Source organism: Engraulis encrasicolus, chromosome 13 (genome assembly GCF_034702125.1).
Source record: "Engraulis encrasicolus isolate BLACKSEA-1 chromosome 13, IST_EnEncr_1.0, whole genome shotgun sequence".
Lineage (NCBI taxonomy): Eukaryota > Metazoa > Chordata > Actinopteri > Clupeiformes > Engraulidae > Engraulis > Engraulis encrasicolus.
Genome location: NC_085869.1, coordinates 23,469,312 through 23,485,105, shown reverse-complemented (window position 1 = coordinate 23,485,105; position 15,794 = coordinate 23,469,312). Strand labels below are relative to the sequence as shown.

Sequence of the window (15,794 nt, the reverse complement as noted above, 5' to 3'; positions counted from 1 at the left end):
TGCAAAAGCGTGTGCTCAAGTTGGGTCTCCTAAGGGGCGTTGTCCCCTACTTCTTCTCTTTTTGAGGTGTTTGCGCAAGATGTGCGCTACCGCCATCTACAGCGCTAAGGGGACTTCATTGATTCTCAACCTCAGGACTCCGAAGGTCTCCTAAAGGGGCGTTCACCCGACATAAAGTGGATACCGGAAAAGAAACAAAATGACGCTTCTTGTTAGATCCAGCTTCTTTGGTTTAGCTGTAGGCAACTGGATGATTTCTTCTTTGGGCTGGCAAGACGAGGCAATTTGATTTGTGTTGCGCGTTTTATACACAAACACAATTCAATGTGCTTTACAAAAAAAAAAAAAAATTACAAATAAAATTAAAATGTACAGATAAAAGAAAAAGGCCTACAACAGCTTGAAAAGGGGGAAAAGATAAACGCAAGAAATAGAGACATCATTAAAAATAATACATATAACTAATACAAAATAATAATAATAAAATAATAGAATTTAAGACAAGTGAAAATGTAAAGGTTTCATTCCTCTTTCCAAGTAACCTTTTTTTGGTCTGCTTAATATACTTTACTTTCACATCCTCCCGGATGTGCAAGTATCTTGGGTTTTATGTAGAGAGTCAAATCCTGAGCTACCACTCTCAACTAATGACTTCTCAAGAAGAGCCGCAACCTTTCGTTCCCAACTTGTTTCAAAGTAGGTTGAAACAAGTTTGCACTCCTAGGATTGTACCACATTTTAAACCCTACCTGCCCTTCCCAGGTGGTCAACTAGGAGCTGACTACAGCTATTCAAGGAGCCACTTGGGATCCAAGAAGACCCCCCCCAGCAAAGGTCAACTTGGACCAACTGCCTACGTTACAGTCTCGGTTTCTGGGGGCACTTTCCTATCTACTTAACAGCAGTTTCCATGGGCACTCATGCTCATGCTGAATATATGCCCCATCCACCATTACTGGTAGTTCTACATTCTGTTCAACTAGTAACATACTGCACATTTTACTTATTCTTGAAAGTTTGACAAGAAGCCGTCCCACTCATAAAAGTGCAAATTTTGATGAAAATCAATTACGTTTCCATGAACAGAAGAAATCCAGTTTAATGATCAAAGCGTGTGTTACACATATGTACATTTGTTGTAAATACAGTATTAAATCATAATTTTCATATATTTCATTATTGTATACTTCCCTACCCCACAGGCATAATCATTTCAGTTGACTAAAAATAAAAAATAAACTAACAGATAGAATTGAATAATGTTACCACTGCATGGAAGAACATATTGCGATAGTTCTACAGAACTGCAAACAGTGACATTGAAACGTTATTAACTATTATTTTCTAATTGTTCAAACATTGTTCAAATTGTTTCGATCTGTGGTAATATCTGGCCTTGTTCAATATGAATTTACAAATGCATTATGAGACGGGCACGGTTCGATTGGAAATCTTGGTCCTAATGCTTTCTATTAGACACGATTCCAGACAGATAAAGCCTTTGCTGGAACAACTGGATGCTTTGCAAGAACGTGTGTCGAAGAAGCCCAAGCACACTACTGTATATCGGAGAGTGATCCTATTCTGCCACAGACGGCTTCCCCAAAAGCTGTGTGCCGCTCACAGCTGACTGTCTTCAGCCAGAGCTTAGCACAGCAGCCAGAGGAAGAGCTGTCACTGATACCCGCAGTTTAGCTCTGACAGCCAGCCAGGCAGGCAGAGACGGCAGCAGCAATAGTTAACCAGCATGTTCCATTACTCTCAGAGCAGAGCAGCCCCACCATCCACCCCCTACATATCACCACCACCACCAGTACACCACCAGTACCACCACCCACTCCCACCCCCCACACACCACCACGACCACCACCAGTACACCACCACCACCACCCACCCCCTACACATCACCTCCACTACCATCACCCACCCCCCACACACCACCACCACCACCACTCACTCCCTACACCCTACCACCACCACACCACCACCGCCACCACCACCCACCCCCCACACACCACCACCACCACCCACCACCACCATCCACCGCCTACACACCACCACCACCATCCACCGCCTACACACCACCACCACCACCCCCTACACACCATCACCACCAGCATTCCACCCCTACCCCTATTTTGTATGCGCCTGGATGTGGTGATGTTTGAGACTGGGGGGGTGGGAGGCTGGGAGGGATGGATGGTGTTGGGTTGGAGGGTGCAGTGTAGAGGCCTTCTGTCAGTGCTAATGACTAATGAGGGAATGTCACCAGAATGATACCCCCCCACTTCCCCCCGCCAGGGCCGATGACAGCTTTGGCCAGGCGGGCATGGAACAAAATTGTAGGAAAGGGCCCTCCCATCAATACATACATTGTACTGAGGAACTAATTCTGGGGCCCATCTCCTCCTGGGCCCGGGAGAAAGGACCCCTTTAAGGACCCCCTTTGTGGCTCCCCTGCCCCCCGCCACCCACCGCCTTCACCACCATGGCCTTTTCCGATCACTCAACCCGTACTTGGGCTGACAAGAATAAGGTGGAGGAAAACAGATTTGCTGCCGTTTCGCCATCGTCTTGCATTTTGCTAATCAGGGCCGCGTTTTGGCAATGATGTACAGTTACCAGGCAGTGGCCCATGCTTTTTCTATTACTCACCGCGTGTTATATACATCTCTTGTTTATTGATGTCGGATTTTTTTCCCCTCCTCCCAGCCACGCAGTCTGCATTTCATCCTTACTAAATGTGCAGCGTGTTAGGAAATTTTATTGTTTCGTGGATAATCTTCTATTTTCATGGCCCATTTCAATTCAATGCCAGATAATGTGCTCTTGTCGTAGCGAGCGAGGAAGACACCCAATCATTTCTGCAGCTGCCAGGAAGGGGCTTTAATAGATTTTCTGCTCAGGCAGCAGCGAGGGCCATCTCAGTCTGGGCCTCCCCAGCCCCCCTTCGGCTTCAGGACTCAGAGAAGCTACCTTGCTCTTCTCTCGCTCCTCTCCTCTCGCCTTCTCTCCTCCACTTGCGCTCTCTTTTCTCTCTCTCTCTGTTTATCTCTGCTCTCTGTATCTCTCACTCTCTCGCTCTCTCTGTCTCTCTCGCTCTGCTCTCCTCTCCTCTCCTCTCACCTTCTTTCTTTCACTTGCTCTCTCTTTTCTCTCCCTCTCCCTCTCTCTGTTTATCTCTGCTCTCTGTATCTCTCACTCTCTCGCTCTCTCTGTCTCTCTCGCTCTCCTCTCCTCTCGCTCCTCTCCTCTCACCTTCTCTCCTCCACTTGCGCTGTCTTTTCTCTCTCTCTCTCTCTCTCTGTTTATCTCTGCTCTCTATATCTCTTTTTCTATTGCTCTCTCGCTCTCTCTGTCTCTCTCGCTCTGCTCTGTTCTCCTTTCCTCTCACCTTCTTTCTTTCACTTGCTCTCTCTTTTCTCTCCCTCTCTCCCTCCCTCTCCCTCTCCCTCTCCCTCTCCCTCTCCCTCTCCCTCTCCCTCTCTGTTTATATCTGCTCCCTGTCTCTGTTTCTCTCTCTCCCCCTTCCCTCCCTCCCTCCCTCTCTTGCTCTCTCACCCTCTCAGTCTGTCTCTCTCTCTCTCTTTCTCTCTCTCTCTCTGCCCTCCTTTCTCTCGCTCTTGCTCACTCATCGCTGTTTTTCTCCATCCATCTCGGTCTGTTTTTCATCCTCTGTGTTTCTGTCACTCTTCTCTGTGTTGCTGGCTGCAGTTTATTGTTGTGTTGCTGGCTGCAGTTTATTGTTGTGTTCCAAGGTGAGGGCATCACTCAGGTGCTGACAGATGGCTCAGAGGAGCTGCCACCGCTACTCCACTCCTCACGGCCAACAATGGAGGCCACGCGGTCACCATCGTGCACACACACACACACACACACACACACACACACACACACACACACACACACACACACACACACACACACTCTGGCACACACACACACACACACACACACACACACACAAACACTCAGGCACGCACATATACGCATGCACACACAAACACACACTCACTCATTCTTACTCTCTCTCTCACACACGCGTGCACACTCACACACACACACACACACACACACACACACACACACACACACACACACACACACACACACACACACACACACACACACACACAGGCACTCTCTCTTTCTCTCTCACGCACACACCCTTCTGACTTCCTGTCTAGGCCAGTCTCTCCACCCCCAGGCCCATCTGGCACTGGACAGGAGGGGAAAGTGAGGTGGCCCGGCCGCTTTTCCAAATGTCATCTCCAGGCCAATAGGCCTTGAGAGAGAGACAGGAAGAGAAGAGAGAGGGGTGCAGTGCGACGGTGCAGCCCAGTTTAGAGAGGGTCACCCGGCCTGCTTTGCTACGATTCAGCATCACATCTTTCTTCTAGTTCGGGAGAGCTGAGCAGCCATCCAGCCGTCGTCCCTCAGTAGCTCAGTAGCCCAGAGTTTCTCTCTCTGAATTATTAACCACGTCGCCTGCCAGCTTTTTTTCAATATCATTATTTTTTTCAAAGTTAAAAGTCGCAATCAGAGCCTGATCCAGTCAGCTGGATAATTTCCTGCTCCCCCTACCCCCTCTCCCCTCTCCCCTCTCCACTCTCCACTCTCCACTCTCCTTCAGTCTCTCCTTTTTGATGATGCTCTAAGCCAGTGTTTCCCAACCAGGGGTACGTGTACCACTAGGGGTACGCAAGCACACTGCAGGGGGTACTTGGAACAATGCGATGAAAACAAATTAATAGAGCATGACCATATTGGGATAGGAGAATAGAAAGAGAGAATGGGTTAGGGGTACGTGTGGTACAACAAAAAGGCTTCGGGGGTACGTGAAACCAAAAAGGTTGGGAAACACTGCACTAAGCCACCAACATCAAGTCACTACAAAATAAGGAACTGATGAGAGGCTACTGCTGCTCCACGCTGTCTCCACACCTAAATAAATAATAAATATAATGCCACTCGTTAGCAAGTAACACCAGGGCCTGCTGTCAGTGGCGGAACAATTGCACGCAGAGCCACAGAGCAAGACTCTTATAGAGCCCCCCCCATACGGCTGGCCAAGGTCGCAATAGGGCCCCCCAGCATGAAAACGGGAAGGGCCTGTTGGCCCCAGGGGCAAAAGCCCTGCTCGCCTTCCCTTATAGCTCAGCCTCTGTCTGCTGTACAAGCTTGTGGCTGGTTGAATGAGAGCGCATGATTGGCCAGAGCTGGGGGGAAAGTAGCCTTCAGCCAATCACTCTGTACAGCCTCTTGGTCTCCCCTTACATGCACTCCAGCAGGTGTCAGCTGGGGGCAGGGGGGAGCGGAGTGGGGGTAGAGATGGGGGAGTGGGTCGGAGAGGGGGGGGAGAGGGGGAGAGTGTGGTGACAGTTCTGGCGTGTCGAGGGCCTTGATTAGACCTTTTGATTGTAGCGGCCAGAACAGCGTTTCCTACTGAGCCACATCTGGGATGCAGCACGGCGTCTAGGATAAGACCCAAATTGGACAGCAGCTCGGGAGAAAGCTGTGTCTAATGAAACAAGTCCCGCTTTGCTGTTATTGCCTTACTCTCTCTTGCACTCTGTCCCTCTCTCTTGCTCTCTCTCTCGCTCTCTCTCTCGCGCGCGCGCCAAGCGTGTTTCTGTACTCTCTCTTCTCTCCCATCTCTCGCTATTTCTCTCTCCTCGCATTTTTCTCTTTAACTTGGGTATGGTTTTCTGACCTCTCTTTCTTTCTTTCATTTTCACCTTCTCTGTCTATTGGTCTTACATTTTCTGTCTCTCCCTCTTTCTTTGTCTCTCTGTCATTTTCTCTCTCCCTCTCTCTCTCTCACTCTCGCTCTCTCTCTCTCTCTCTCTCTCTCTCTCTCTCTCTCTCTCTCTCTCTCTCTCTCTCTCTCTCTCTCCCTCCCTCTCTCTGTCTCTGTCTCTCGCTCTCTCTCTCCTCCTTCTTCTCCTCTCCTCCCTCTACTCGAGCATGTAGGATCAAGCCTCAGGGCTATCAAAGGGGGCTGATTTATTGGTTTGCGCACGTCCTGCTGACAAGAACCCATGTCTCAATTTCACACAGTCTCAGCTCGCCTCGTACCTACACTCCTCGGCCAGATTGGAGGTGTTATGAGCGGAATTTCATCATTGTTCTCCACAGATTGTCTCAGAGAGTTTCTCCCCTCCACTTCAGCTATATAATGCAAAGAAACAGGAGGGATGGACAATATAGAAGAAATGTTGAATTATCTTGAATATTATAATAATCTTGAATTATTAACTTTTCTTCCTAGGTATTTATACAGTATTTTGTTAGAAAGCTATTTAAAAAACAAAAAGAAGTTGTACACTGTGATGCGACAGAAATGCATCTGTGTGTATGTGTATGTCTGTAGGGAGCTTTCCAATGTGTTCTCACAGACATTTCTGATTCAACATAATGCATCTGTGCATCTGTGTCTGTGCATGTGACTCTCCGGGGGTTCGTATGTTCTTGTGTTCCCGTGCTTTGACGGCCAACTCTCTGTCCCGGCCGACTAGCTTCTCTCTCCCTCCTCTCTCCTTCCTGCAGTACAGATATAAAAAAAAGACAAAGTTGATGAGACGGAAATACATCTGTGTGTATGTGTATGTCCGTGGGGGGGCTTTCCAATGTGTTCTCACAGACATTTCTGGGGTACATTTTTCTACAGCGTTGTTGCTAAGTTAGAAACTTACTTGGTTGCAATGCAATGCAATGCAAACTCCCATAGGGAACCAAGTAGGTTGCTAACTGCTTAGCAACGAAGCTTTCAAGAAACAGGTTCCTGATTTGACATGAATGCATCTGTGTATGTGTGTGTGACTCTGCGGGGGTTCTTGTGTTCCCGTGTTCTGACAGCCAAATCTCTGTGCTGGCCGACTGGCTTCTCTTCCTCCTCCTCCTCCTCCTCCTCCTCCTCCTCCTCTCTCTCCTCCTCCTCCTTCTCCTCCCCCTCGTCCTCCTCCTCTCTCCCCTCCTCCTCCCCCTACTGGCTCTCTCCCCTCCTCCTCCTCCTCCTCCTCCTCCTCTCTCCCCTCCGCCTCCTCCTCTCTCCCCTCCTCCTCCTCCTCCTCCTCCTCCTCTCCCCCCTCCTCCTCCTCCTCCTCCTCCTCCTCCTCTCGCCCCTCCTCCTCCTTTCCCTCCTCCTCCTCCTAACTGCAGGTGGAACGTGGTGGGTATCCAGGGGTCCCTGATGAGCTACTTCACGGAGCCCATCTACTTCTCCAGCATCATCCTGGGCAGCCTGTACCACGCCGACCACCTGTCCCGCGCCATGTACCAGCGCATCGCAGACATCGAGGACCTGCCGCAGCAGTTCACCCTCAACAGACCCCTGCTCAGTGGTGAGTCATACAGCAGCACACTCTCTCTCTCTCTCTCTCTCTCACTCATTCTGCCTTCATCCCTCCAGCTCTCCCTCCATCCCTCCCTCTCTTCCTCTCTCTCTCCCTCTCTCTCTTTCTCTCTCTCTCTCTCTCTCTTTCTCTCTCTGTCTCTCTCTCCCTCCATCCCTCCTTCTCTCTCTCCCTCTCGCTGTCTCCCTCTCTCTGTCTCCCTCCCTCTCTCTCTCTCTCTCTCTCTCTCTCTCTCTCTCTCTCTCTCTCTCTCTCTCTCTCTTTTCCTCCCTTCCTTCCCTCCCTCCTCCTGGGCCCACACTGCATCCTCAGTGGTGAGTTTGTTTTTCGTTGCATGCGGTGCGGCAACACACAACACTGTCTGTCGGGCGGCCCATTGGTCAAAAACAGGTTTGCTTTTTGGAGGAGTATGCAGTAGAGATCTGTGGACCTTGTTTTATTTTGATCCCAGTTAGCTTCTAGTACAAAGCAGCAACTACAGTCACACACACCACCCAAACTCTCCATTCCTCCCGGCTCCTCCTGTGCTGCTCACACCACATCACACCCACCTCCTCTGAACCTTCTAGAAAACCCTCCACTTCTTCTATACACCAGAAGCGATCTATAAGAGGGAGCAAGCCATCCCTCTCTCTCTCCTGGAGCATGTCAATTGGCTCTGCTCTCTGAGAGGTGAATGTTAGCGATAAAAATACATTTATTTTCGACCTCCATAAGCTCAGAATGGAGGAGATCTTCATGCACTATTTAGACTACGAGGGAGAAGGTGAAGTTATTTTTCTGCCCAACCAACCACCCACCCACCCACTATCCCATTCGCTCTTTAAATATTACGTTTGATCTGATAAAGCTTGCGAACATCTGTAAGAATAATTTATTTCGGCCTCTTTTGTTGGGGAGGACATCTGGTATTATCTGCCTCATCTGTTAATTCGGCATTGTGCCATTTCACCCTCTTGCATCATTCTTGCATGTGGGCAGTGTTTTTTTTCTCTCTCTCTCTCTAACAAAGTTCACGTTTTAATGGATTTTTTTTAATACAGCATTGCCTTGATTAAGTGTTGGGGGTGTTGCTTTGATATGCAGCTGCGCGGCAAGTATTGCACTTGCTTTTCCCACCCAATCACTTCCATTAGCGTTGAATAAAGTAGTGCCGACGACGATACTTTGCGGTCTTCTCTTCCAGGAGTCTTAAAGCCCCTTTTGTTTTCCGTTATACAGTCACCTCTTTTCTCCTCTCCCTCTCTCCCTCTCTCCCTCTCTCCTCGCTTCCCCTTTCACCCTCCTGATCCCTGCTCCTTCCCAGCTTTAGGTAAAGATGAGTATAATGGGGGAGAGCAATTAACCTTTTCCGCTTTAAAGGTTTTTAGCGGAGGGGGGGGGGCTTACATCTTACATGGCCACTTACCACCGGGGCGTCCTAAATCATAATCCCCAGGCCTAATGGCTCATAGCCCCTTAAGTGTCTCAGCACATCGCAGCACAGCGCTCAGCAGCAGGGGAATGGGTCTGCTCCAGTCAGACACCAAACTTTTAAAGCCCTTCCTCACTACTTAAGAGTTATCTAAGCGTGATTTACTGCCCCAATTTTCCTCTTCCCCCTCACACTCACCCTCACGACGAGGGGCCATCACTGAGATTGTTATGCCTTTTTCGCCTGTTCGGCACAGACCAAAGGGGGTTGAAGGATTCGGGCTCATCACTGTCACAATTAAGCACTCAAGTAATTCCACAAATGGCTACTGAATATTTATTTGTCATTCTTCGTTCATCGGTTTCTCGTTGTGAAAAATAGGATTGATTCCCACCAATTTTATTGAAGGCAGTGTAACAGGATTGGGAGATAGATTGCAATAAATTTTATCTGAGATCCTCGTCTTTTTATTGTTGTTGTTGGCGCATAACTTCTGGCGGTTAATTTTTTTTGTTTTGAGTTCATTTTGTTTATTGCTATTGTTTTTTTTTTTCCTGGATTAGGCATTAGCAACGCGGAGGCTAGGCAGCCCGGGAAGGCGCCCAACTTCAGCGTGAACTGGACGGTGGGCGACCAGGCCCTGGAGGTCATCAACGCCACCACAGGGAAGGACGACATGGGACGCCCCTCGCGCCTCTGCAAACACGCCCTCTACAGCCGCTGGATGAGGCTCTACGCCAAGGTAAGAGGAGAGACGAGACCATGTACTGTACGATACGAAGCTCACTTACGGACAAAAAATATACTACTTGCTTTCCACGGACACGTTCAGATTGACTAAGACTGACCCAGGTTCGACTCCCGGCCCGGGTCCTTTGGATCCCGGCCCTTCCCTGTCTCTCTCTCCCCACTAGCTTCCTGTCACCACCTTCACTGTCCTATCATAAATAAAGTCAAAAAGACCAAAAAAAAGGGGGGAAAAAAAAGACTGACGAGATGTGGAAAAGTGTGGATCTCGACGCAAATTATCAGTCCATCAATTAAAAGGTGGATGTCCACCTGGGTGTAGGCTACAGATTATTCATAGACGGGTGTATGGACATGCATGTGTCATCTTTCATTTTGTATACCTGACATACAAGTGTGTTTCTCTGCCCAGCCTTGGCAACTGCCCTCACAAGATGTGCGGCTTCGCAGTTGTAAAGAAAGGAATTCCATGATGATAGAAGCCATTTCAGAAATGTGAAGTCGTGAGATGTAGCCCCAATCAAGACAATATTTTAATGTACAGTGTATGTTTTGTATAATCCATAAAATGTATAATAAGTTTGCCGTAATGTTATTTTTAGTTTAGATCTCTCTGAGATCTGCTCATAGAAAATCTGTGCTCTGTACTATAGATCAGGGTTTCCCAAACTGGGGTGCATGCACCCCTGGGGGTGCGCGGCCTGCCATAAGGGGGTGCGTGAGCTAAATAGAGCAATGGTGGATATGTGAGTTTTTATCCAGCATTAATGAACATGAAGTAGTTTTTAATTGTATGGTGAATTGTATGCTGGGATGGTCCATCTGAAGTGTAGTTTAACTCCTAGACTGTTGGAAAATAGGATTCCCCTAAACAACTGTAAACAACTGTGCATAATGTGCAGTGAATCATACTTCAGCACACCAAAATATTCGCTTAGGGGGTGTGCGAACCACAATGAAATCTACAAGAGGGTGCGCAGGGGGACAAGTTTGGGAACTACTGCTATAGATGATGTGTGTTTCGCCTTTTGCTTCCCCTGCCATATTTCTGACCAAAATCTCTACTCTGGGGTGAATTTCTCAAAACCAAAGTTGCTTACTACATTATCTACTTTGTTGTTTTCAATGCATTTTCCCATTGGCAACTACCGAAGTTGCTAACAGGCTAACAACTTCTCTTTTGAGAAACTCACCCCTGTTCTGTTCTGTTCTCTTCTCCCCCTAGCTGACGGCAACACTGCGGATCAAAGTGACCAAGCCCAGCTCCTACCATGACGCCAAGCAGGCAGCCGAGGAGTACCACGCGGCCAAGCAGGCGCTCATCAAAGCCTTCCACAAAGCAGGGTTGGGCGCCTGGGTGAAAAAGCCCATCGAACAGGACCAGTTTGCCCTCACCTCCTGAAGATGGGCCATGGAGCTGGGAGCCTGCGAGGAGGGAGGGAGGGATGGAGAGAGGGAGGGAGGGAGGACGCCCAGCCAGCTATAGAGACTTTGCTTGATCCGTGTCTACTTATGTGTGTGTCCGTTGTGTGAGTGAGTGACTGTTCGTGTGTACTGTACCGTACGTGTCCATCCTGACCACCACCACCACCACCAACCGTCCATATCACATGATCGCACTGTTCTCTTCTCACAACCTGTAAAGTCGTCATACAGCACCACACCACACCACACCACACCAACCCCCTCCCTTTTTTAATTTGTGAATCTATGATGTCTTTAGAAGCCAGAGATTTTTTTTAATTTAAAACTCGAACTGATGATTTTGTTTTTAACTAAAAGACATTTTAACAAACAGGGAGGTCACTCATGCACACCTGGGACATCCAGGACCAGCGTTGGGTAACTGTGTCCCTTATTATTGTTGTTTCATTTTGTTTTGTTTTTGTTATTTTATACTTGTAGATGTTCATATTGTGAAACAGACCGCAAAAAGACAGGAGGAAGTTAGACAGGAAAAAAAACACAAATACAAATAGTAAGGGTGTGAGACACTTGAGAAAAGTTAACACTGGTGCCAACCACGTGCCCATTACAATCAGATGAGTGGGCCTGAAACCCAGGGCTCTGTGCAAGGCCAGGGGATGTATATCCACGCTCCAGCCTTCTCTCACACACATCAGGTTCACAATCTAGACAAAACAGGAAAAAAAAATAATCTCATTATTTTAGGAAAAATCCTCATAGCGCTGTCACACCTGGGTACTTTTCTAAGCTTCCAAATTTCAAGAATTTCTTACGACATGGTTTTGTTTTTATTCAGAAGAGCAATCAGAACCCCCCTCCACACTCACACACATCTCTGCCCTTTTGTCTTTTCTGAAATAGGTATTCACAGCAGGTGAGCGGGTAATAGCGTAGCTTTGCAGTCCAGCAAAGGCTTTTTATTGTCGTTCCGTGTGAACTTGTTTGTTTGTTTTGTGTCTCATTTAATGTAAAGTGGGAAAGGTGATGGGGAATACTCAGAGGTCAAATTCTCCCTTTAAGACTTAGTCGTCTGAAAACTGAGGAAAAAATCTCGGTGACCGTTCTCATTTAGTCGTTTGTTGGTAGATGACTGACGTGCTTAAAGGGTGACTGAAAATGTTTCGCGATCCAGTGTGATTCTCATCACTGTCAAACAGATGCAACCGAAGTGCATTGCTCTCATTGATTAAAAAAAAAAAAAAGGATGGGAAAATAGGGAAAACATTACACAGTGCTTTCAGCTCCAAAAATATTGCAGATGCATGTTTATAATATATTCTGGAGCAGCTTCTTGCCTTTTAAGGCATCGTTTACTCCCTGATTTTGGGAGATTAACTTATAGCATCATGTAAATGTATTTTAAAAAAACAAACAAAAAAAAACATTTCTAGATGAAAAACACAGCAAGTGTCTAGTTTTGTTGACACAAAGCTATGAACTTACTTTTAGTTGCACGAAAAAAAAAAAATCTTTCATTTTTTTAAAAAAAAATAAGAGAACTTCCTTAAATAGCCACCCCAGCTATCATATTGGGTATTTTCCTATGTTGTAGACATTCGTTTGTCATGGAACATATGGCAAGCTAGAAGGACAGGGCATTCCGATGTCTGGAGAAAGGGGACATTTACCTTCTCAAAGACAATCGTGTGAGTTTGTAAGTTGATGCATGTTTCTCTCGTTGACTAAAGCCATCTCTTTGCATGGGAAACATTTTACGGTCAGGGTGGGAAAAGGGGGAGGGATTTATTTATTTTTAACCAACAAAAAAGTACAGCTTGCATTTTTGAAGCATTTCCTTCTGGAAGGAATCTTAACGCCAGCATTCTTTCAACACAGTAAGGCTCATGGCTTTCTCTGTTGTGTGTTTGTGAACATCTTCTGGAGTTTAACAGGTGCACAGGCACTGCTGAAACCGCCACCATCCGTCCTAGTCATAGAGCGTCAATACTGTTGACATCCAGATGATCACTGATGGTTTTCTTAATGATATTGGGTGATAACTGTTTTACCATGATTTTTTCTTTTAACATTTTTTGTATTATTTTATTGTACAAAAAAAGATGGACTTGACTTGATATTTTGGTACAAAACTGCAGTAGACCCCAGCAGTATGTTGCATGAGAGAATGGACTAGAGAAATGCCCTGTCTCGACGGCGGGTGTGGGTGGGTGTTTTTTTTTTTCCAGTGCGTTTGTCCATCTGGGTGTACCTGCTGCTGAGCCCAGTAGAACTCTATGAGAGACGTCATAGCAACAGGACTTTGGAGATTTGCTGTGGAATCTTCACCAAAGATGATGTCATTATTTTTTCCATGCAGGGAGAATGCTTTGTCTTTGTGTGCTCAAAAAGGAAAATGAGAGCGTTATTTTTCAAGGTTATGGGTAAACTGTAAGGACTGACACCTTTGTATTACAATGTGTTGTCATTGACCTTTTTTTGTAATGCGCCATTCACATGTATCTTAATTTGTACAAAATGAAAACTCCATCCAGTTCCAGCTTTCGAGGTGTAACCTTAATCGTTCTATTTGCTTCAGTATTTCTGAACCTGTCGATTTTACACTTGTAAATATATGTGAGCCTAGCTGAAATTGTCTTGATGAATATTCTGCATACATTGTAATCAGTGGTACAGTGTAAAAACAGGCTCCGTGTGATATCAACATGCCCCCCTGTAAATTTAAAAGGAAAAAAAAAAAATCATTCAGTTTGTTTTCAGCACCTCGTGGGTGAACAAAACTGTGCTGAGTTCACCTTCCAGTTTTTCCTTCTCTTTATATATTTGTTTTTATTTGAGCATTGTCATTGTTTTTGTTTTCCACTGCAACAGCCCCCTATTCAACCGACATGCTTTCCAAGACGCCATTTTTTCCCTCCTCTCTTGTCGTCGTTTTCACATGTTCAAGTCCCGCTGTGACGTTCTGCTGGTGGGCTGGTCATGCCCTTGTGTCCCTGACCCCCACCCCCCCCAACGGTGCTCTAGGCTGCCCCCCTGTGCTGCTGCTGCTGCTGCGGCTGCAGTGATGGATCGGCGCCTCGGGCTGCCACTGGGCTGTGGGGACCCGGCACGGAAGGTCCAGGAGGTCCATGGTTGGGGCAGAACAAGAGTGGGCTCACCTCGATGCCCCCCTCCTGTCCAGCTCCACCCAGTACTGAGATGATGATGATGAAGAAGAAGGGGGTTGGAAGGTCGACCCTCTCACCCCCTTCCCCCTCTGCTCCCCTCGCCCGCCACATAGGCTCCTTCCAACCAGATCAGAACGTGTAGAGAGTACTGTGCTCTGTTTCATCCTGAGACCAGAAGTGGTGAAGAGAGGGGGAGCATTTTTTATTTGTCCACCAGTGATCGTCCGATGCTTCTCGGAGCCATGTCAGAACAGCCCCTTGTTGTAATTGAGTGTTTTTCTCTTTTCTTTTCTTTTGTTAATGCTGTGTTTTTTAAACAAAAATCCTTCCACCAATCACTTTCTCATTCCATGAACCAGCTGATCATCGGTGAGCTACATTTCCAAAACGCTCGCTTGCTTTGATCGTTTTCTTTGACTGCACAAGATGTCAATGGATGATGTCAGGACTACAGACCACGTGCTATAAATGTGGACCGTGGAACTTGTAAAACAAAAAAGAGTTATTTTAATATTCTTTTTTTGTTTTTTGTTTTTTGTTTTTGTTTTTTTGTTCCTCTTCTTCTGGTGCCGAGCTACTTTTTTCCAGCCAAGAGTCCAGACTCCTGTCTTTGTGATCTTGTCCTGGTCCCGCCAGTTGTTCTGACCATGTTGTAATTTAGTAACTGTACTGTGGGACGTGGTCACACGATCTAGTTTCACCGCTGGGTCAAAATACTCTCTTCTCTTACTCTCTCTCTCTCTCTCACGCTCTCTCTCTCTCTCTCTCTCTCTCTCTCTCTCTCTCTCTCTCTCTCTCTCTCTCTCTCTCTCTCTCTCTCTCTCTCTCTCACGCTCTCTCTCTCTCTCTCTCTCTCTCTCTCTTTCTTTCTCTCTCTCTCTCCTCCCCCTTTCTCCCCTGTATCTCACTATTCCCTTGCCTCAACATTTCTCTTGTTCTCTATTACTCTCTCTCTCTCTCTCTCTCTCTCTCTCTCTCTCTCTCTCTCTCTCTCTCTCTCTCTGTGTCTCTCTCTCTCTCTCTCTCTCTCTCTCTCTCTCTCTCTCTCTCTAATCTTCACAAAATGGGCCACCTGCATGACCTCCCACACTGAAGCTGCACCCAGCATGACGACATACTTTTAAAGGACTTGTATGTAGAACATGGGAAAATAGATCTATATATAATACAAATGAACAAAAAAAAAGAAATAAATGAGATCTTAGTTTACGTTTGTATATGTGTGTGTCATTATTTTGTTATCCTCTGTACAAAGTGCAAGTGTCTACTTGTTATAATCTGTAAGATGAATAACTCTCAAACAAACGCAAAGGTCCTGTCTCGAGTACACCATCTCCTGAGCATAGGGCTTTTCTTTCAGCAAATATGGAGCGTACCTTGTATATAATTCTCCCCTCATTAGGGAAGTGTCTCATCTGCTCATTAGGGCTGCTCCGCATTGCTGGTCGTAAGGGAGATGGAGAAAGAAAGAAAAAACATGATCCAGCATGTAAACTGAAAAACGCACTAAAAATAGCCACCTCTGGGACAGCCAGCGGCTCTGCTGCACCAAGCTGAAGAAGGAAGAGAAGGAGGAGGAGGGTCCTCGGCAGTATTTTTGCGGTTTTCTGCAGAGGTGGATCTCTTAATTCAGACCTATCGCAGAGCTCGAGCTAGAGAGATGCTTATTCAGTGCAACTTGTTCTG

At 46.8% G+C, this 15,794-nt stretch overlaps 1 protein-coding gene across 3 annotated transcripts in view; it reads left to right on the top strand.

The window, feature by feature from the left end:
• The window catches only part of adarb1b (adenosine deaminase RNA specific B1b), a 178,634-nt gene extending 163,317 nt beyond the window's left edge, over nucleotides 1-15,317 (top strand). For all 3 annotated transcript variants that reach the window (XM_063213486.1, XM_063213485.1, XM_063213484.1), the window contains 3 exons: nucleotides 7,162-7,343; nucleotides 9,333-9,511; nucleotides 10,742-15,317. In XM_063213486.1, coding sequence (XP_063069556.1) covers nucleotides 7,162-7,343; nucleotides 9,333-9,511; nucleotides 10,742-10,918 — 538 coding nt within the window. In that variant the 3' untranslated portion in view covers nucleotides 10,919-15,317. The remainder of the gene's footprint in view (nucleotides 1-7,161; nucleotides 7,344-9,332; nucleotides 9,512-10,741) is intronic.
• Nucleotides 15,318-15,794: the final 477 nt, after the last annotated feature.